Source organism: Fistularia commersonii, chromosome 32 (genome assembly GCF_037954325.1).
Source record: "Fistularia commersonii isolate RoL2024-O1a breed Wild chromosome 32, RoL_Fcom_v1.0, whole genome shotgun sequence".
NCBI lineage: Eukaryota > Metazoa > Chordata > Actinopteri > Syngnathiformes > Fistulariidae > Fistularia > Fistularia commersonii.
In genome coordinates this window covers 1,941,271-1,965,320 of record NC_141315.1, presented here as the reverse complement: position 1 = coordinate 1,965,320, position 24,050 = coordinate 1,941,271, and the positions used below count along the sequence as shown (strand labels likewise).

Genomic DNA, 24,050 nt, shown 5'->3' with positions numbered 1-24,050 from the left:
ATTGGAAAATCTGTGAAAGTAAGAGCCTATTTAGAAGAATTAGGCTTGTGGAATCCAGGTTTATGATATAATCAATGTCTGTCTTTGCTTTAGACCTTGGTTCTTTTAACTGATTTTCCCTCCTAAAACAAATAACTTTTTTAACTTTTTTACCCTAACTGCATAACTGTTCTGTTTGTCCAGGTTTTAGTGCCTCATTAGTCAGATTCTTTTCAATACTGACTAGCTGAAGTAATGTGATTCTGTTGTGGTCATGTGATGGACCTTTTCTTTGCAGAAGCTCAGCATTAAAAAAAGGGATAGATTCCAGGGTGGCTCATTAAACTTGAGTGAACAAGTGCAGTGCACAGACATCACCAAACGTTTTAAATTTTCCCTCCCCAAGTATTTAATAGATATTTCCAGAATGTCTATCAGTGGCTCAGATTAGTTCAGATTACATCTATACCACTTTTTGTGTGTTGATACACCAGCAACACGGCTATTATTATGCTTCTGGACGTTATTTTGCTTCCAACACTCCAACACTCGTTGGAGCGTCACTCTTTTGTAGTCGCATGGCAAAGCTTTCCTATGATGACCCCTCACACAATAGAAAGGGGTGATTCCTTTTCTCCATGACCTACTGGGTATGTTGCTGGAATGTGAAAGATCCAATGTTGAAGCTGAGTGTAAAATATTTAAAGGGTTTGTGAAGGATCAAGAGTGTAAGTGACATTTCTGCTCAGTTGTTAGAATTTTAACCCCTCTTTGTAAATAGTTTCTCCTCGTCTTATTCTTTCTTTTGTCAAATGTTTTTCTTTATACATAAATTCTTGAAAATAATGTAATGAATTTTAGAATTATTGTAAAATAATCAATCATAACCACTCACTATTCCCAGGGAAGTCCGTGCGAAGGCACAGCTAAGACTCATTGTTCGGATGAGTTGAGCAATATTCTGTCATAAATGAAGATTAGACAAATGCTTTATACAAAGGTTAGGCCACCTGTTGAATGGACAAACCAGGATTTAGGATAAGATTTGATGCACAGGCCAGATATGACACTAACTTATTAAATCCCATAGGATTTATCGGGGATCAGTTTAGAGTCAAAAAAATCAGTGTTTACATGTATACTATAATAACTTGAGCTTGCATAGCTTTAGCTTTTAGGCATCGCAACAGCTGTATCTTCACTCATCAAATAAAACAAAGCAAAATCTAATTTTTTTTCCTTTTTTGTCTTCCTTTCTTTTTTTCTTTTATCATTTGAAATCAAAGGATCACTTTCCTACAACTGGAGCAATATTGCATTTGAAGTTCATCAGTGACCTGATGTTAAGAAACACATGTTATCATCTTTGAGTAGAACAGTGGGTGAGATTTGTGATTAATGCCTTTGACACGGGGTAAATATGTTTAAGACAAGTCTGTGAATCTCCTGGACAGTAGAAGGGAAGAGACCATATCGTGTTCCACACTGTGAAAGCTGATTTATTCTGTAGTTTGTCTGGAGTTTTTTAAAAAGTAAAATCAATTAATTACATATAATTTGGAAATCCAAACAAATGGAAAATAACAATATTCTGACATTGAATGTGAGAACACATACTGTAGACACAGAGTTTTCCCTTTAACATTTTATTAGAAGGGATTGAGGTCACGTATGAGCCTTAACTTATATTGATGCCAGTGTGGCTTATCACTCCTATTTTTACAGTGTCCAGTCTCGGACAGGCAGGTGTTACCACTCATGGTCATGGATGGGCAACTTGATTGTTTGACATATACAGGGACTGAGGTGAAAGAGTACCAATATAAATGAAATGTCAGGTTGCGGATTTTGTTCATCCGTCTGACTGCTTTTCTGTCTGTCTGCATATGTACCTGTATATAATGTCGGTATATAAAATATCCTATCAGAAGTTATTTATTTTGTTAAGAACAAAAACCTTAACAAAAAACCCTAAAACATTCAAACAATTTAACAGCTCAAATGAAATAGTTTGTTATCGCAACATTAATTGGCTCCGGAAGTCAAGAAATGTCTGAATAGCCCATCCCTGTATGTCATTTTGTCACATACTTTCACTATCTTTCTGAAGTATGCAGATAAATTCTTTCCCAAATATATTGCATAATTTTTGGCCTTTTAGAAGAAAATTTGTCTGGCTAGAGAGATATGTACATATGTACATTGTACATCACATGATGTGGAAGTGATTTGGATGGGTTTTCATGGTCAATGCACTTGTCAGTTTGACATGGTTCTTTTTTTTTTGCCCACATGTGTCTACCGTACTTTGTTTGGCTCAAGGCAGAGGCTTGGAGTACCTTCATCACAAGGTCATAGGTCAGCTGCTAACAAGAGAAACTTGGGAGTATGGTCTGTGTGTGCACACACATGTATATGTACCTATGTATGAATGTATGCAAATATATATATATATATGTGTGTGTGTGTGTATATATATACACATGTATGATACACACATGCACATATATGTACGTTCGAAAACGTAATCCCTGGTTAAGTTTTTTTTGGTAGCCTTTCCTAAATGTCGACAATTATTCCTTATTATTTTATACCTAGAAATGAAAAGCAGTTCTGGAAGCAAAACAAAATAAATAATTAATACAAAACATCTGACTGTCATATTTTTAAACGCATTTCGTTTCAGAATTCAATGCTACAATCATGCATTAAATTATTGCATGATTATACTAGTACTGCCCTTCTGACCCATTGTAGGACAGGTTCAGACTTTGATGTGTCATGTGTCAGTCTGTCCTGAAATGACATCAGACATTATTGATTTGGCAGTCAGCATCTGTAAAGCCACTCTATACGCTGAAGCGGTCACTATGAAAACTATATTCTTGTTTTTCCAACGCTTTGTCTTACTATAGCTTCACAAATGCTTTGACAATTTTCCCTGAATGCCCAAAACTTGGCGGTGAGTCAAACCTTAGTAACCACTGCCCAGCTCAATGGACCTGATGCAAATAAAATTTAATTTAAATACAAATCTTCTATCTTTCAGGTAACAAAGAGATACAAAGGTAAAAAACTGATCATGTGTCATCATGACAATCACCAAGGAATTATGCAAAGGGACATATAGCTAGGTCTTGTAGTTTTTAATATATCTTGTTAGACATATTAGTTTTCTGTGGCTTATACACCTGAGATTCTACCTGTTATGAATCATTGTGGACTCCCACAACTGCCAAAAATATAATCTCCAGGAAACTGGAGAAGCCTGAGGAAGGCAAGGTCCCTGTTGGTATTGAGCCAGGGGCCTTTGTGCTGTGCTGTGAAGCAGAAATGCTATCTATTGAGTCACTATGTCACCCATGCATTTATAATACATTTATTTTAAATATCTTTATATAAGTTATCTGCCATTTATTAATTAATTTGCTAAAGAAAGCAGCATTTCCATGCGCTCACACGGATGCCAAAATTTATTTACAGTAAATCTATTTCAACATCAGTAACAAAAATTCAGGATTAGCTTCTGTCAAATCGGAAAACTCAAATCAGCCGTAGAATGAAGGTAGTAACAAGAAGGTTAGATATCATTGTCTAACCATGAATGGTGCACATCTGTATAAGTTTTTTTTTTTATCTGGATGTATCACAGAGAATCCAGATTTCCACCATGATCACAAATTTTGATATAAGAGTTTGTTTTTGTTTATGAGTGCGCTTTAATGTGCAATGACCACTAAAAGCAATATGCTTAAAAAACATCCATCCATCTTTCGCTGCTTATCCAAAGTTAAGTCACAGGGGCAGCAGCTGGAGCAGAGAGGCCCAGACTTCCCTCTCCCTAGCCACATGGTCCAGCTCTTCTGGGGGGATCCCAAGGTGTTCCCACGCCAGCCTTGAGACATAGTCTCCAGCATGTCCTGGGTCTTCCATGTGGTCTCCTCCCAGATGGGTATGCCCAGAATACCTCTCCTGGGAGGTGTCCAGGAGGCACCCTGACCAAATGCCCAAGCTTAAAAGAAATTTCTGGCTATTTCTTCGATACACTCAAAACATCTAATGTGGAGGCTGGTCCCTCCTTTTTGGGTAACCTCTGAATTCTGTCTACCTGCCACTTTGGCTGAGAATTGAGTGTTGCTAGGAACTTAATTACAAGGTTTTGGTATTTTCATTGGTTCACTTATTTTTTGTTATCATCAATCATTTAGTCAGTCGCCACCATACATAAGAAGACCATATAATCAGGATTTGTGCATGTTGTTGATGTTACCACAACAGTGATACTATTTTCCACATGCACACAGTTGGTTCATTCTCTGTAACAAGCAGGATATTTCCACTTTAGTTTCAGCTATTTAAAGGGACTTTGGTTCTTGTAGGGTTCACTGTAAAACTGTTACTTGTAAATGCCATTTCCATACCCTCAACAATTGTTTTTATGGCAATATTGAATTGAATTTCATGGTAATATATGATAACTGTTGTATGGATAAAACTGAAATACCCCTTCAACACCAAGCAGTTAAATATCTTACTTTATTAACTTTTTTCACATGGAATAAAAAACCTTATATATTCTTATATCCTCATATATATGAGGATATATATACTTATATCTCCAAAACATATAAAAAGGTTAAAGGTGAAAGGTTACTGTCCTAACATATTATTATTATTTATCTAATACCATTTACATAGAGCCTAGTTCTGCGCCACAGAAATGATCTCAAGAAATTTATGGTAAACAATTTTTTTTCAGTCCCCAAGAAAGTTAGGTGTTATGGTAGGTGTTCAGTTATTGTTCTGTCCATCTGTCATCTTTTGTTGCTCATTCAGCACTTATTGACTCAGTAGCTTCACACACAATGACTTATGTTCTGGGAAGGGATTTTGGCAAATATGCTTAATATGCTAAAATAGCCACATTGCGAATTTCAAAATGAATTGTTGTTATTCATTTGTTTTTCACCTCATGTGTATTAGTCCACCCTGTTGTAAGCCATCTGCGCTCTTATTTTATTGCATTTAAAGAAATCTTTAAAAGTAACATATGGATTCCAATTATATTTTTATTATAGTGGTTTTGTCCTTTTTTTTTTTTACTCCTTAGAATCTGCAAGTGGATAACCATGCCCGGGGTGCAATACAGCACTCAAACACAGGAACACATGGCTCTGTAAGCCCTTACTGTGAACCTTACTATCAAGGAAATTCCTCAGTCCTCCAGGGTCATCTATCTGCTTCTCTTTCTGCTGGTTTGTACAGCTGTATATGCTTCTATATCCACAACACAAACACAAAGAGCACACACTGTCTTGTTACTCAGAACTCTAGACACTAGAGGTATTTACCACAGAAAACGCTTTTTTCAGCGATGGCACACTGAATTCAAAGAATAGTATTTGTCTTTTGACTATTAAAATTTAATTAATTAGATGATAGAAGTATTTTGACTTTTAAAACTAGATTAGATGCATGATACTAATAGCATACTGTATGTTGCAATAGTTAAAGTTGTCCTGTTCCTTTTGGTTATTGTTTGAATCAGTAACAGAGTGGGATGAAAGAGAAGCCCCCTCCCCACTCCCACTCATTTTATGAATTACAGATGGGCAATTGCCCTGTCCAAAGATGTCAAAAACCAGCATTAGAAAAGATCATTACTTATGTAGACCGGCTTTGTTGAGGATATGTGGATGAGGATCTTATCTCTAAGACTACACACTAGGATAATTTCGTTTTCACATTCACATTTTGTCATTAAGCAGGTAATTGTGATTGAAGGATAAAACTCATAAATTTTAGAAGTGTTCTGGATGCTTACATCAAAAATTGGTGATAGTTAGGATGGTTCTGTCAACTTTATCAATATGTGCAAAATATTGACGTTCCTATAAATGTTTTTTTTTTTTATTTGACCTGTTTGTCTACCTTAAACAAAAAAGTCTTAATTCATTTCAGAGCAAAACAAGGAATGTAGTGGAACGACGTGGGAAGCACAATGGCTACTGAAGAAAATCAAACACACATTGAAACTGTTGTTTTGGTTCAGCATACTTCACCTATATTCACTGATATCAGATCCAGCAAAGAAGCCAGACACTTAAATGACTGCAGGGAGTTTGGCCAAAAACCCGACCAGTTCCTGCAATCAAAACAGAGAAATAGCCCTCCTCTTTACTTTTGTAGGAAAATTTCACCTGACACTGGAAAAGGGACAGTTTTAGACAGGAGATATGACTGTTTTAATTGCGGCCCAAACCTTTGTAGTGCAGAAGAGGACCTTTTTTCGAAGCAGTTAGTCGGTAAAACACACAAAGCAACTAGCAGACTTATTCCAATACCTGGGAACGTTTCAAAAGGGTGCCTTTGCCAGCTGGGCACTGGACAAGAGAGAGTAGATACTGGCAGGAGAAACAGTGGTGACACTCTTGGCCTTTGTAGCCATTCTAGCCTCAGCAGCCATTCTAACATCAACTATAGCCATATTTCTAAGTCCAGCCAAAACCTCAGCTCCAGTCCTGTTCACAGTCTACACCATAGCGCCAGTCCCTCTCGGCCACACCAGTGCCAAATCCGGCGCAGCAGCCTGCCTGTGCCGATGTTGGGCCTCTACAAGGTAATACATGACAAGGATGTTAGCCCTGGTTATACATATATTCCCCTGTGCTTACAAATGTTTAATAAGTAAAAGTCTTTTAAAGATATCATTTGAATTGATGTTTTTTAGGTCCAAAGCTATCAGATAATACGGTAAAACTGTGCAGATGTAACAAAATACATGACATACCCCCTGAACAAGTTGTGGGTCTAGGTTAACACTAGTGGAAAAAAAAAAACTACATTGAAGTATGGCTAATTAGTAATTATTAGTAGTACAATTGAAGTGAGTAAGGCAATAAAGAGGATGAAGAGTGGAAAAGCAGTTGGTCCTGATGATATACCTGTAGAGGTGTGGAAGTGTCTAGGAGAGGCAGCAGTAGATTTTCTGACTCGATTATTCAACAGTATCTTAGAGATTGAGACGATGCCTGAAGAATGGAGAATGGAGCGATGCTGTAAGGCCTAGAAACTGTTACAATGACAAAAAGACAGGAGGCAGACCTAGAGGTTGCAGAGATGAAGATGTTGAGGTTCTCCTTGGGAGTGACCAGGATGGATCAGATCAGGAATGAGTATATCAGAGGAATAGCACATGATAGATGTTTTGGAGAGAAGTTCAGAGAAGCCAGACTGAGATGGTTTGGTCATGTACAAAGGAGGAATAGAGAATATATTGGTAGACGGATGTTGGAATTGGAGCTGCCAGGCAAGAGGTCTCGAGGAAGACCAAAGAGAAGACTTATGGACATAGTGAGAGAGGATATGAAGGTAATTGGTGTGAGAGAGGAGGATACAGAGAATAGAGTTAGATGGAGCAAGTTGATTCGCTGTGGCGAACGCTGAAGGGAAAAGCTGAATAAAGAAGAAGAATTAAGGCTAATGCACATTTAGTGGACTGCTTTCAATTAATGGGTGATTGAGGGACTGAGATAATTCATTGAAAATAACTAATAGACCATCAAATGTTTTCAGGAAATGTAATTCCTGAGCTGCCATAATGAGATATTTAAAGACAGGCTATAGGCAGAAGGCTGCTCGAGGTTTGTATGGATTCATGGGCTGGTGGAACACAGTAGATTATTGCATGACGGCTATAATGTTTATATATATGTATATATATATATATTATTTATTTATTTTTTGCTGACAAAAGAATTTAGGAAACAGGCATTACAGTCTTGGCACATAATATGCACATGATATGAAATTCTGTTTGTTCCATGTATTTGTATTTCTACCCTCATGATAACCTCATGATCATGAGCCACATCGTTGCCTTCCATAAATACCCCCTCCCTTTTACGCTGCACTCGCAGTTACCACATGGGACTAAAGACATTGCCAAATCAATGGAGACAATGGATTCTCAAGACTTTTAGTTAAGTCTTATTTTGTTAGATTGTCTATAAACTCTACTTATCAAGCTATACAGAAAAATTATTGTTCTGATTTTTTTCCAGACCTCATCTACCCTATCACCCCAGTGCAGCCCATCCTGTGAACTGAACTCTGTAGTGTCTCCGTTCAGTTCACCCCTTTCCTGTCACCGGCAGCAGAATGGACACATCCACCAGCACCACCTCAAAAATGGTTACCTAAGTTTAGAGCGGCTCAACAGAAGGCCGAGAGTAAAGAAATACTCATTAGAGACATTGTTCCTGCAACAATCATCTCTTGAAGCCAGGACAACAACCCCGAGATACAATGAGAGGTTGTCCTCAGAAGTGATCAGGAGTTGCAACGTGGATTGCAGCAGTGAGGAGGGTGATGAAAAAGGTTTCTTGGACAACACAGAATTCTTTAGGAACCGTAAAGAGCGTTCCACTGTCTTGGTTAGACGGTTCTTTAAGAATAATCAAAAGGTACATACTTTAAAATTGGGGTTCGGTATTTAATTTTTATCTGTTGGTGTTATATCGAATATATTATATTTATATATGAAATAGCATTATATGATAAAAGGTGATAACACTCTCATTTATGTCCTTCAGAGCAATGTAATGAAATTATGTCTCTCTGTGCAAGATGACGAAGTCAGTGTGTACCGGAACCAGAGCGATTGTCCGGACACTGCCATCGGGACATATCTCAGAGGGAGCTTGGACGACAGTTATTTGCCACATGACTTGGCGACCCAACAAGGGCATTATGTTGCCAATCTTAATGGGTAACATGGCAGAACACATCACAGTCTGCCAAGAGATGCTGCACTTTGTTGGGATTTCACTGCAAAAGGTAAGGACGAGTTAGAATGCATGCTTTGGTCAAAACCACATTTGACATGAAATGCCATTATTGGTGGAAAAATACAAGGTAATCTGTAAAAATGGTAATTGTTAACATCTACAACTCTAAGCAATCTTGATAAGTTAAAAAAGCTAAAATTCCTCATGCTGGTCCAAACCTTGTCAGAAAACAATTTTTCAGCACAATTAAAATGTTTTCCATCATCCTATGCATGTGGTTATTATGCTGCCTTTTTATGAGTAAAGGAAGTCCTTCACTGTTGGATCTTCCACTTTTGTCTTACATCACTATCATTTTGCCCAGAGAGTTAACATGATTATTCCTATGATGTGAAGTTTCTGGAGATGTGTGTCTGATTTGCTCCTCATGTTTCTGCCACCAGCAAGAGTACAGTGCTAGATCACTGTGACACAAGAACATCGGCGATATGAGTGATTCTTGTTCCAATGGAGGAAAAAATGGCTTTAGTCATAAAAAAAATAGGTTGATTATGCATGACAGATTAATCAATTGCTTAAGGAGTATGTTTGATAGACTATGGTGCGCACGCACACACACACTCACATACACACACCAAAAACTCAAAGACAGGCTCATTGTCAGAGCCCTTGCGTGGAAAAAGGAAAAATGATTTATTCTCTGTTGGTTCTGCTCTCCAAGAGTAGTAAGACTGAGCTGTGTGTGTGTGTGTGTGTGTGTGTGTGTGTGTGTGTGTGTGTGTGCGCGCGCACACATAAATAAATTGAGTTGGCATCTACATTAAAATTTTAGCAATGGAAATTGGAGAGCATGGATGAGCATGGCAGAGAGGGAAAGTGAGAAATAGGTTAATGGAAAGAAAAAAAGAGTGGCATGGAGATGGACTTTGCTATTTTGTTATTCAGTTTCTCGGTAAGAAATAGAGTATATTACACATATCAAAGCCTCTCATCAGGTATGCAACTTTGACTGCTTGGTTAAAAGCATATATCTACCTTTCATTAGGAAACATTCAATATAACTCTTTATTTTGAGTTACACATTCTAGTCTTGAGATGCAAGCAGGGGAAAGAGAGGGGGAAGAGGGGGAGAGAGAGAGGGAGAGGGAGATTTTGTGGGTAGTGGAAAAAGAATGAATTGTACCATGGAATAAAATTTATAAACATGTATATGGGATCAGACATTCAGGCATAGAAAATTTGACAAATAGATTAGGATGAGGCAAACAGGTATCAGAAAATGAGAGTAATTCACCAACTTTAGATTTACTGAGCTGTATTTTATGTAAATAATTTTCTTCTTCAAACCAAACTCTTTTCTCCTCACGCAAAGAATAACCCAATGTTCAAACCAAAGAGACATTTTACATCATAGGGTCATTTGACTTATTTTTTTGCCCTCACTGCTATTTAGAAATCTTCCACAACTTTGGAAAATATCCCATAAATCTTTATGTGAATTAAGAAATTTAAAAAAGATGGTTAAGATCCTTCTTACATTCTGAGACTTTCAATCAAAGCTGAAATATCTGCTGGATCAAATGATCTCAGCTGGCTATGTTGACAGAAAATTCAATGATCAAGTTATATTTTTCTACTGACAAAAGCTGACAAAGCACAAAATCCTACAGTGGTACAATAGTAATACATATACTTATAGAACACATCTCAGTGCCAGGAGAAGAATGCATTAAAAATCACACATTAATTCTATCTCTGCCTATTCTGTTGTGAGGGATGCAATATGGGTAGGGGCTTCCAAGAAATGTTCTACTGTTAGACTGTGGGAGAAAACTGGAGTACCATAGAGGTCACTTGTGCAGACAATGCAGGAACATACACAATCTCATTATCTAGCATAGGTATCACATTGAAATTTATATATATAGACCAAAAACACTCCTACATCTGACAAATTTTATGTGCTTCCTTGGAAGAGTTCATCATTATAGTACTGCTGAGTAATTTAATTTGGTTTAAGGGGTGTCAGTCTTAATTGACCACAAGCATGCACAATCTGCATAGACAGGGATACAGTATCATTTATTTTGTCAGTTTATTAACAACATGGTAAATGGGACACTTCCTTGAAGCTCAGACTGAATGTTCTTGTGTAGAGGAAGACCAAAGAGCAGATTTATAGATGAAGTGAAAGAGGTCATGAAGTTAGTTGGTGTCAGAGAAGAGGATGCAGAGGACAGGGAGATGAAGGCAGATGATTGGCTTTGGTGACCCGTAAAGGGCAAAGCAGTAGAAAAAGAGGATGAAAAATTGCATGTTCTTGCATATCTCCTAACAACCTATGATTTAATATTAAAAAATCACTATATAGTGAGTCACTATATAACTTTCCCAAGTGTTTTTACGGATTGCCTAAAATGTCTGTCAAGGTTCTCAGTCATTCAGGTCATGGTCTTTTGTTGTCAATCCTATTGGGGCAAGTGAACTAATACCAGCAATGTATGGCAGTGCATTTATTGTTGTCTTTGTCCAGTTCCAAGTCCTGTCATCTGGCAGTTTCTGTTTTTGTGAAGGCTCCATTAGAATAAGCACATGATTTTAAGGCTTTCTTAATATGTTGGACCTCTTTTCCTACATTTGGCAATAGCAATGTTTTCCACCTGATTGTGATGAGCTCTTATTACTTCTGGTTTATGTTTGAAAATATGGTGAGTGTTAAACACATACTGATTAGAGTGTATTGGTGTCTGGTTCATTCTTATGTCCAGGCCTCTACCTGTAGAATGTATACTTCACAATCCAAAAAGGGAAATTTGTTGTTTGGTAACATCCTCCCTTGTGAATTTGATAATCCGTTTGTCAGATGCATATTTTATCCAGTGGACCTTGCTTTGTACACCTGAAAGAGGCATTTCTTCTGTGGGAGGCACAGGTGAGTGCACCACTACAGCTGTGCCATGACAACTCCCAAGTACTTTGCCGCTCTCATTTTGCAGATTCCCATGTGATATGGGTTGATCCACTGCAGTGGTCTTGACAGACATCCAGCATTGTGAATATTACAAGCTTTATTCTATATTATTTTTGCAATTATACAGGTCACTCTTGGTGGAAGTGCTATTAAGAGTAATATATCTGTGTGCATTTGTTCCTATCCTTACCAACCATCGCATCCTCTTCTGTCTCACTCTAGTACACTCCTGATTTCTGTCTCTCAAAATTAAAAACAAATTAAACTGTGTCCATTTCAACTGAGTTTGAATCTATCTGAGGGGAGCTCCCTCCTTGTGTTTTTAGTCCATAGATGCATGGCAGGAATTGTACTGAGTCAGGTGATAATAAAGTGGTTTGTCAATTACCGTGTCCTTCTCCAGTTTTTGTGAATAACTGAAAACCCCTTTTAGGTAGTTATTGATGAGGTTGCATTTCAGGATTTTGTATTTCATGATTTTGAGTAGATTATGGATGAATGTATATAGCACTTATAACACCCTATAGGGACAGGAAAAGAGTCTCGAGGGAATCTGGTAATTATGTCATTCATTCCTCTGTCTTTCAGTTTTTCTTGTCAAATGTAGAAAAGAATAGAATGTGCCTGTCATTGTCCCACAGTGGGGACATTTCAAGTAAGAGACTAATGGTCGGAATGCTTTCAGTTCAAATCCAGAATCACTGCAAAGGAAGTTATTTATCATGAACTACTGTCACTGTATTCTTAAGCATAGCATCTTGAACCTCCCGGTAGCTTTTTAACAGTTGATAAAGAATTGCAGCTGGACCTCACACCAAGATGGATCACCCACTTAATAGCATATCACATTTTTAGTCTATCAATATTGCAGTACATTGACCCAAATTGTGATGATTGATTTGCAGGATCAGTTCTGTCCTGTTATGGGGTGCAGCGTGGTGCACAAGTTAGAGCACTTGTCTTTGGAACCGAACATTCTCCTCCGAGTGTATCATGTTGCTAAGCAAGACACTAAACCCCTGACTGCTCCCCTGGTGATGGTTGGTGGCATACCTACTGCTTATGGTTCATCCATGATGGGTTAATTGCATGAATTTCCTCATGGGGATTAATGAAGGAGAATTGATTTTATTTCTATCATTTTTATTTGTAATATGAAACCATTTTACTGTGTAAATTAATCTCAAGTCAGAAAATCAGAGACCTTTATTCCATAGGTAAATTTACTGCTTTAAAGGTTAAAGAGGGATGCCATGTTTTTCAATAGATTTTAGATCCGGAGTTACCTGTCAGCTGCCTCCGGAGCCCCACAGGCCAGAAAGGTTTAATAGGACTCTTTCAGTTTGACGGCATCCTTCACAGCTGGAGTCCAGCCGTGGGTTCGAGGGTTGCCGCCTCGACAGGCACCGACTGCCTTATGACCATAGCTCCGGTCTGCCGCCTCGACATTTGAAGCAGGAACAAGGCCCATTCGGAACCAGTCTCTCCAGCCTCCCTTGAGGTGTGGTTGTAGTTCTGCTGGAGATGGGAGTTCAAACTCCTTCTGACAGGGAACCCTGCCAGGCGTTCCCAGCAGACCCCTACAACATAGCTCCCAGAATCGTTTGGGTCTGCCAGACCGGCATCCTCCTCAACCATTGGCGCCAGCTCATCACCAGGAGGTGATCAGTTGACAGCTCCGCCCTTTTCTTCACTCGAGTGTTCAGGACATGCGGCCGCAAGTCCGACAATATGACCACAAGGTCGAACAAGGAACTGTGGCCTAAGGTGTGTTGGTGCCAAGTGCACATATGGACTCCTTTATGCCTGAAGATGGGGTTATGGTGTTCGTTGTGGACAATCCGTGACGAGCACGGAAGTCTAATAACAAAACACTGCTTCAGTTCAGATCAGGGGGGCTGTTCCTCCCAATCACGCCCATCCAAGTAGCACTGTTGTGGCCCACGTGAGGGTTGAAGTTTCCCCGTATAACGAGGGAGTCCCCGGTAGGAGTGGTCTCTAGCAGTCCCTCTAGGGACCCCAAGAAGGGTGGGTAAACTGAACTGTTGTTGGGTGCATAGCCACAAACAACAGTCAGAACGCATCCCCCCACGTGAAGGTGGAGGGAGGCTACCCTCTCGTCCACCAGGTTGAACCCCAATGTGCAGGCGCCAAGATGGGGTGCAATATATATGTCCACACTTGCCTGGGTGCAACTCCAGAATAAAAAAAAGGGTCCAGCCCCTCAAGAGAGGCCTGGTTTCAGACCCCACGCTCTCCGTTGAGGTGAGTCCGACTATATGTTGTCGGAATCTCTCGGCCTTGGGCACCAGCTCCGGCTCCTTCCTCGCAAGAGAGGTGACATTCTTTGTCCCAAGAGCTAGCTTCTGTAGCTGAGGATCAGGCCGCCAAGGTCCCCCACTCCAGCTACCGACTGGCCCACACTGCACCCAACCCCCTTGGCCCTTCCTGTGGGTGGTGAGCCCAGGAGAAGAGGGACCCATGTCAATTCTTCGGGCTGTGCTTGTCCGAGCCCCATGGGTAAAGACCCAGCCACCAGGTGCTTGCCGCCGAGCCCCATCCCCGAGCCTGGCTTTGGGGAGGGAGGTCCCTGGTGACTCGCGTCCGGCCAAGGGAAAACTGGGTCCAATGATTTTCTTCTTCTGAGCCCCACTTTGTCTGGTCCCTCACTGGGGAACATTTTGCTTTGGGTGATCCTTCCGGGGGCATAAAGCGCCCGACAACATAGCTCCCAGAGTCACTGAGACGTGCATACCTCTCCACCACGGTAAGGTTTCAGCTCATGGAGGGGTGCTCACAACAGACCAAACATAATAGCAAACTGTAATTACATTGCAAACTGTGACCCATGGAGGTTGTTTATCGATTGAATTATGTTTACTTTGGTCGTTCCACCCCTTTGCTTGTTAACTATTCAGCTCAGTCCCATTATTTTAGTTTGAATTAAGAATGAATTAATAATTTTGCAAACAAAACCATTTTTTTCAAGTTTCAAATTAGTGCACATTTTGAGGGGAACATTTTAAAGAAATGTTTCAAGACATTGCAATGGCATGGGGTCATTAAATATACACCAGGTAATTTGTTACAACATATTAAATACATGTGGACCTTCTTATTAGGAACACCAGATAGTAAACTCTACATCATGGCAACAGCACAAAATATATTTATGAAAAATTTAGAGTGAGCAAATACAATAAGTCTATCTTCAAAATAGATGTAACCAATGCAGTACTCTGAAACATCATGCTGCACCTAGTGAAATAAAGTCTGGATGAAACAACTGTAAAAATAGGCATGGAGAGAAAGCCCAACTTGTATATTTATTTGCAAGCTGAACTGCTGTTAGTTTAGCATTAGCTGAACGGCACACAGTGCGTGCAAATCTTCTTCTTCTCCTTTCAGCTTCTCCCTTTAGGGGTTGCCACAGCGATTCAACTTTCTCCATCTAACCCTACTCTCTGTATCCTCCTCTCTCACACCAGCTACCTTCATATCCTCTCTCACAACGTCCATAAATCTTCTCTTTGGTCTTCCTCGAGACCTCCTGCCTGGCAGCTCCAAGTCCAGCATCCGTCTACCAATCCGTATACCAATATATTCAGAGTGAATATATTGGTATTCAGTCTGGCTTCTCCGTCCTGGTCACTCCCAAAGAGAACTTCAACATATTCATCTCAGCGACATCTAGCTCTGCCTCCTGTCTTTTGGTCATTGTAACTGTTTCAAGGCCATACTGGATCGCTGGTCTCACCACTGTCTTGTACACCTTTCCTTTCTTCTGGACAATAGTCTTCTATCACATAGTACCCCAACACCTTTCTCCACCCATTCCAACCTGCTTGAAGCCATCTCTTGACCTCTTTTCCAAACTCTCTGTTGCTCTGGATTGTTGACCCCAAGTACCCGAAATCCTCCAACTTCTTGATCTCCACTCCCTGTAGCCTGACCGTTCCACCCGAGTTCCTCTCATTCACACATATACACATATATATTCCCATCACCACTTTAAACAAGAAGGGGTTCAGAGCTGATGGAGCCCCACCTCCACCTTGAACTTTTCTGTTACCCCTACAGCACACCGCACCACTGTCTCACAGCTAGCATACATGTCCTGCATCAGTCTAACATACTTCTCTGCCACTCCAGACTTCCTCATACAATACCAGAGCTCCTCTCTTGGCATCCTGTCACATGCTTTTTTCTATGTCCACAAAAACACAATGCAGCTCCCTCTGGCCTTCTCTGTACTTTTCTATTAGCATTCTCAAAGCAAATACTGCATCAGTAGTACTCTTTCCAGGCATGAAGCCATACTCCTGTTCACAAATGCCAACTTCTGCTCTCAGTCTAGTTTTCACTACTCTTTCCCATAACTTCATTGTATGGCTCATCAACTTTATCCCACTATAGCTGCCGCAATTCTAAACATTCCACTTATTCATAAAAATAGGCATCATCACATTTCGTCTCCTTCTTCAGGCATCTTCTCACTCTCTAAGATCCTGTTGAATAAACTATTCAGAAATTTCTCTGTATATACTCCTGCACTTCTTCATTCCACCAACAAGACTCCTAATCCACTTTCCTTCCAGATGACACACCAAGTACTCTCCTACCTGTGTCGCTGATAACACTAGCTGTAGTTGTCCAATCATCTGGAAGCTCTCCCTGACCACCCAGAGCCTTTCTCAACTCCTCCCTGAAAACCATACAAACCTCCTCCCTTTTCAGCTTCCACCACTTTTCCCTCTGGGTGTTCACTACAGCCATTTCCATCCTTTTTTGCAAAACCTACCAACATCTGTCCCTCTGTGTTCCTATCCTGTATACCCAATCTGCCCATCACTTCTTCTTCCCCTCTATTGCCTTCATCAACATGTCAATTACTAATTACTACTTTCTCATCTCCAGAGGGATATTCTGTATCACTTCATCTAACTCATTCCAGAATTTCTTCTCCTCTTCAAATTCACATCCCATCTGTGGGGCATAGCCACTAACAACACTGAGCACCACACCTTCAATTTCCAATTTGGGACTCATAAGTCTATCTGACATTCTTTTCACCTACAGAACATTCCTAACAAACTCGTCCTTCAAGATTACTCCTACTCCATTTCTCCTACTGTCAGTATCATGATAATACAACTTAAAGCATGCTCCTAAGCTTCTAGCCTTACGACCTTTCCACCTGGTCTCCTGGACACACAGTATAGCCACTTTCCTTCTCTGCATCATGCCAACCAACTCTCTACCTTTTTCTGTCAACTTCCCAATATTCAACGTCCCTACTCTCAGTCCCAGGCTCTTGCCTTTCAGCTACCGTCTCTGCTTCCGAACATGCCTTCCTCCACTCCTTCTTTGACGTACAGTGGCCCAGTTTCCATTGGTTCCCTGTAGGTTATCGGTACCAACCGCGGTTGTTGTTAACCCGGGCCTCGACCAATCCGGTATGATCAGGTAATTATGGTTGTTTCGCATGTTTGGTTTTGGCAAAAGTTTTATACTGGATGCCCCTTCCTGACGCAACCCTCTGCATTTATTCGGGCTTGGGACCTGCTCAGGGAGACACTGCTCCGCATCCCCCCGAGGCTGGCTTGGGGAAACACCTTGCCAGTGCCGGCCAGAGGCTGCATTACACAGTGCATGCAAATATGAGAAAATCATTATTTCTGTTTCTCTTAGTATTTTATTATATTTGTACAGGAAAAACCAGAACCAAGCCCACTTTTCATCTGATGAAGATGTTTGTCAGAGATTTGATCAACGTACTTGTAACATGGCAAACTTAAACAAAGGAAATTAATATGAATCAGAGTATGAATCAGTCACTGTCTGACAAGCACTGGCCATGAATGACAGGGACCCAATTTAAGGGGGAGGATTTTTACGCACAATGTTAAAAGGAATTTTGAATATTGTGACTTAATTAAATGTTTCAGGGTTGAATTCTAACACACTCACACGCACACTAACACACACACACACACACACACACACACTCACATACACACACACACATAGACACATGACTTACTCATCATGTATGCCACACTATTTAACCTTGATTCTATCACTCCCATGTTCATTGTGTTTTCCGCTAGAGGAATGTGTGGAGCATGCCCCTTTCTCACTCAGCTAGGTGTTGTGGCTTAGCTAGAGATTAGTGTGTATGTGTGTATGTGTGTGTGTGTGTGTGTGTGTGTGTGTGTGTGTGTGTGTGTGTGTGTGTGTGTGTGTGTGTGTGTGTGTGTATTAATACACATGCTCAGTCAGTAGTCAAATGTCCGCTAAACAGACATTGTAATACAGGCAGGCGTCGTGGTGCAGGAGGTAGAGCAATTGTCTTTGCAACCCATCATTCCTTTACTTCTTCGTGTGTTGAAGTGTTGTTGAACGAGATACTGAACCCCTAACTGCTCCCCTGTCGCTGGTCAATGGCATGCCAACTGCTCATGGTTCATTCATAATGGGTTGATTGCAGAGAACAAATTTCCCCACTAGGGATTCATAAAGGGTAAAATATTATTATTAAAAGAGTAGAATAGTAGATGGAATAGTATTGTCCTCCTCACAGCAACAATATCTTGTAAATGTAAAGTCTTACCGGCACTCTTCAACCATCACATGGCGTTGTTACAAGTAACAGAACTTCAAAATGTGTTTACTTGAATTGGGCATGCAGAAGTGCCTACAGACCCTTTTGTAAATCAAAATTCATCTTGTGTATGTGGTGTTTGTGTTTTTACTTTATGGGGTTCAAACATATGAGTGTGTGTTGTTAGCTCAGTCGCCTCACATCCTTGTGGCTGTGGGAAAACTGCATTTCTCCATCATCTGGGAGACAGTCCTTTCTGGAAGTCAGTGCGAAGACTGTGAAACGTTATCATTTTCAGATAAATAGAGTCAAAATAATTTCATACAGAGACATGTTTTTACCAGTTTGAATTGCTTTACTGTGAATTATAAAACATTGCTCCTAGTATATGCTTGATTAGTCTGCTGCATGAGTCACTTATTTTTACATGCTCCCAGTGATCAGTAAACATTTTTACACTTGAGAAATCCCTTGAGTATGTTCAGTTTTGTTTTTAATCTAAATTTAGTTTAAAACAAGGCACCAATAGCCCCATGTTAAATTAAATTAGAACCCACTGGAATTGTATGTTATGCTATTAATGTTGCATTCTATTATTAACTCAATTGTTGTTAGAATAGCCTTCCAACTCCCTTGCTCTAACTCCTCAGCTCAAAATTGGTGAGGTCAGCCAGAGGACATTAAAAAAGCAAAGCTCAAATATTTTCTCAAGGTTGTATTGTATATAATATGTTTGAATGCTTTTGGTTTGAGCTGCATTTACAACAGCAGCTTCCTGATCATGTTCTGAGTCTGTCTCATATTACGTCAAAGTTGAAAACATTCTGTAGTTTTGACCAAGTTTTCCCTAATGAAGCCAGACTGCCAGCATTCCTTTTACTGGACAACCACTACCCTCATGCACAATACACAACTTCTTACGAAAAACAAAATACATTCTTTCAATATCAATTTTGATTAATTGAAAAGCATGGCTACAAAAAATATTATCTTTTGAGACAGTTTATTTAAATTTGACCATTTTGCAACTCAGGAGTGTTGAATAAAAAGGAAGTCTTTTATTGCCACCTAGCGGAGATAATAAAAGCTCCGAAGAAATTGCGGTTATGACATATCATTCTGGGTCCATTAATACCGGATGTTGTGTTCTGATTTATGTTTCACTCGAAAATTAGACAAAGTTTATAAAAAAGCTTAAAAAATCCTATTGTTGCTTTCACTGAGATCCCCCTCTATATACTGTGAGGAGGTGCAAATATTTTTACATGGCTTTGAAACTTGTTTTAGATCTGACTTTATCTACATATCTCAATTAAATTTTGCCATGCGTCTGCTTCGTTGATCTGTCTTGTTTTACATGAAATCATTTTATTCTTTAACATATGTTCATTGCCACACCTTCTGTGCATATCCACCAGAGGGCAACATTTTCTCTGAAATTAATGTGGCATCTGCTGTTTCCAAGAATTTAGAATTGAGGCATTACCCATAAAAGGACTGAGATGTAATACATGTTCTGCATTGTAAAAAGATACTGAAATGTATCACAAGAAATATACACATTGCAGATACCCATGTTCAAAAATTATGCATAGTCACATAGAACATGAGGCTGCATCTTACTATAATATTGTCGTCATTTATTTTGATCTGGGACTTTGTGTTTTCTAAATGCAATTAATGTCTTAAATGCAGCATAGGTTCTTAATATGGCCCCTCATTACTGGCCAAGAATGCCAGCCTCATTAGTTGAGTATTGATCAAAGAAATGCAAAGCAAAGACTGAGGGCAGGCCAGCTGTTTGCTTTGTTTTAAAGACTACTTTGATGTTAGTTGAGTGTGAAACATGAATTTTTCCTCTTAATTAGTTGTATTCAATAGAACATACTGCTTTAATTAAGTTATATCACTTGCGGTAATATAGTCTGTATGACTATATATGAGGTTTCAGAGCAATTAATGATGACAGGAAGGACTAACTTGGGTGTATTTAAATATAAATTTTCTAATTATGAAAACCAAGTGTGGTCCTGTTGAGGTGTTGTTATAATACAGGTAATACAGGTTATTTTATTATTACTTTTTTCAAATCAGTTATGCCTGCCAGCTTGACTGGTTGACATGTTGTTCCAGGACACATTGACTGATCCTTTTTTTCTTATACAATTTCGGAAAGTTCTAATGTCTGGTCTTGACTTTAACTGATGAATAGTACTTGATTATACTAACATCCTCCTAATAAAGATCCAGTTATAATGAACAACTGTTGACAAATCAGAACGTTTCACTTCCCAGCCACCAAGAGATATTCTGAGTTAAGGGGTGAAAAGTCAAGAAGCGACGGTCCCCAGCTGAAGACCCTAACCCTAATCTTGTGGTTTGTGATCAGCTTTAGGCCTGCCTCAGTGAGGTGGACGCCAGTGCCATACACAGTCCACCACAGGCACTGTCAGAGTTACAACAGACCTAAGATCCAACAGAAAAGACTACCTCCCTATAATGAACAATGTAAAAACATTTATTGGTGCAATTTATTAAGGATTGTATTGTGCAGTGCTTTACTGCATGATGTAAACAGACCTTTAGGCAAAGTAGTTTATATAAGTAGAGGAACACTTCTTACAAGCTTGCCATTTGCACCTTTGACGTTGACTCAACAGACTTACATCACTTTGCACTAGTCAAAGACTGGGGTAGAATTACTCAAAATCAATATTTTCAAGTGTTGACTTTGAGTAGCTGGGGTGATTTATTTTCAGGCTCTGTGCAATACCTCCAAATTAAAATACAGATGATTTATTTTAATTTTATTCAAAATTGTTTACACACTGACAAGGTCCCTTGAGGAGGATCGATTAAAACTGTATGTCTTCCATGTCAGCATGTTTAGAATGTGCTCACTGATAATATCTTCCGCTTTGCTGTTGACTTGAATTGGGCTTGTTGCTTCATAACCTAATATGGGGGTACCCTCTGCATTTGGCAGAGAAGGCCATGTCTCTTTCTTTTTCCCTCCTCACTTTGTCTCCTGTTTCCTTCCCATCCCAATCTCTCTCTCTCAGTTGCTGGTTTTACTAATCAAATAATCTCTCCCCCTCCCTACCCCCCACCCCTCGCCTTCTTTCGTTTGAGCCTCCTTTCCCACTTGTAACTGTTCACATTCCAAGAGAGATTGGAGCTTAGTGTTTTTCTTATTTCCTCTTCAATATATCAGCTGTGCAACAGTAAGTATACCGTTTACTATGGAAAGGAGATCTTTTGGCATTTTGCATCTTCTCAATCATTGCAGTTTGTTTATGTAAAAAAAAAGAAAAAGAAAAAGATAACAACCAAAGAAGTTTATGTTTGCATTTCCTTCTGAGCAGTGTTCCAGCACAGGGATGTCCAAGTGATTATAGTTGTGTTTTATTGTTTAACATAGGCCTACATGATCAACGTGATATGCTTAAAACATGTTTACATCTGTCTGCAAATCTTTAGAAATGGTTGCAAAACATAATTGTGCGTGAGCCCTTCATGCAAGTGCAGGTTGTGTGTTAATTCAGTGTGATAATAAAAGTAATATTGCCCTTTCTGGACTGTAGATTAAAGCTAGGGGATTGAGTAGTTTGTTTCAAATTAACATTCAGCAGCCAGTTCATGACAGTAAAGTTTTAAGATAATTAACTTTAACAATATTCAGTAGTGTTGTACAGTTTGAATTCCAAGTTAAAATGTTGTACAGTTTCATAGTAACCAGTGAAACTTGCCTATATCAGACTGTTGAACACTTAAGCAGTTACATGCATTTTGGCTGTATTTCTTTGCAGAAGTACAAAACATTCTTCCGGCTTATCTACAGCTATTTGAGATTTGAACTGTTTTGGAGGAGAGTGTACTGACTTGCTGTAGTATGACATCATGAGAATTGTAGATAGGAGAGTATGGTGGTAAGGAGGGGTCCCTTTGGGTTCTTTGGGTAATGGGTTCCAGCTTGTTTGGCCCTCAGCATGACCCCATTTTTTTCCTCCCCCCTTTTTTTTTTTGCTTCATTTTTTTAAACTGCTGTAAACCTGCTCCTTTCTTTAATGCATTGTTATTTATGTTCTTCTAACATCTTTCTCCCCATGTAATCCGTCTGTATTTCCATCTGTAAAAGGTCACTTTTTGGTTGACCAATTGAGTCTACATTATATATGCAACTACGTTGCATACTAAATATGAGGTATTGGTGAGGTCAGTACTGTTATTTTTGATAACATTATGGATATAATCGCATTATTAACTGTATATGTCTTATTCACTCTTTTTGCTATTCACTCTGTTTGCTTTTTGCCTTATTCTCCCAATTGTTTTATTCCCCCAGTGAGTCAAGAGCAACAACTGCTGCCAAACGCCAAAATATTTGCAGATTGCCTTTTTGTTTTCTATCAATCTTATGGTGATAATACTCTGAACAGTCCATTTGGTTGTTTTTTTTTGTGATTTTATTCTCATTTATTTACATTATTATTACTATTTCCCCTGCTTATACAAATGGAGTAAAGACATAATACCTTTACCATGTTATAATACCTTGAGCATGTTAAATGTGTTAGGCAGTGCTCTGAGGCGGGCCAAGCTAGTGGATCCTTGAACCAACTACTTGTGAAATTCAGCAGAATATGACTAATATTCCCTCCACTCCATCGTCTCCCTTTTTTTCTAATTGTTTTGTTGTTTTTTTTGTCCATTTGATATTTTCTATTACACTATCCACCCTCTGTATGCTTCACCTCCCTTATTCTTAAAAAAATCCTTCCTTCTAATCATACTTTTCTTCATTTCTTCCTCTAATTATCTACCTGCTATGACAAACCTACCTTTATCTTGTGCCCTTTACTCTTGCTATTTGTTTCAGTGCTAAATTTATTAATGTTGTTGCCTTTATTTCTGGAAGAAAACCCTGCCATTCCTGACAATTGTCTAACTAAGATCATTTACCTTTTACTCATACTTGCTGTTTCATTCATTTATCTTTCCACCAATATAACTTTGAAACCCTACCATAGATTTTATGATGAGTTACACTTTATTAATCCCAGGATTGGGAAATGGCAAAAACATTTATAGTATTGCCACCTGCTCTTTGATTTACATCATTACTAAACCCCCTTATATTATGTATCAAGTATATGCCTGCTTTACTTTAACCCTGGAAAGGTTTGCAGTGTGATCCACTCTTTTGAGCCACTGAGGACTTCACCTAAGACAGGGGTATCAAACTCAAATACAGTGGGCCAAAATTTAAAAATTGGTACAAGTTGAGGGCCAGAGAGGTTGCATTGTTTATTGAAAAACTTATTGAGATGAACTTACTGCACATATTGACCCTGAAACTAACAAAACATAAAAATAGTTGCCCAGTAAAAAAACCTTAAACATAAACAACCCAAACAGAAAAAAGAACAATAAGGACTTATATTACAGCTCAGTTTTGCGCCCTCTGATGTTCTCTTGTCAAAGCCAGACACTTGAACCTGGAACTGACAAAGCTTATACTGTACGTCCTTGCTTAGAAACAACAACATTAAACATTAAATACAAGAATAATCTGTTGTTCTAGAAGCAACACATTCTCATCCCAATGTGTCAACCGCCTGATGAATGGTGAAGCTTCCCTCAGCGTCACATACCGACGTATTAGGCGCCCCTTTTTCGACTAACCTTGAGATGCGTCTAGTTTTTG

General features: G+C 39.2%; 1 protein-coding gene across 4 annotated transcripts in view; it reads left to right on the top strand.

Moving 5' to 3' along the window:
* plce1 (phospholipase C, epsilon 1) overlaps positions 1-24,050 on the top strand; it is a 79,061-nt gene that overhangs the window by 2,066 nt on the left and 52,945 nt on the right. For 2 of the 4 annotated variants that reach the window (XM_086139893.1, XM_086139895.1), the window contains exons 2-5: positions 5,090-5,234; positions 5,941-6,598; positions 8,043-8,444; positions 8,608-8,817. In XM_086139893.1, the coding sequence (XP_085996019.1) occupies positions 5,981-6,598; positions 8,043-8,444; positions 8,608-8,817 (1,230 nt within the window). In that variant the 5' untranslated portion in view covers positions 5,090-5,234; positions 5,941-5,980. Of the gene's footprint in view, positions 1-5,003; positions 5,235-5,940; positions 6,599-8,042; positions 8,445-8,607; positions 8,818-24,050 lie in introns of those variants that run through there. The other 2 variants (XM_086139894.1, XM_086139898.1) reach the window with 2 other exon arrangements.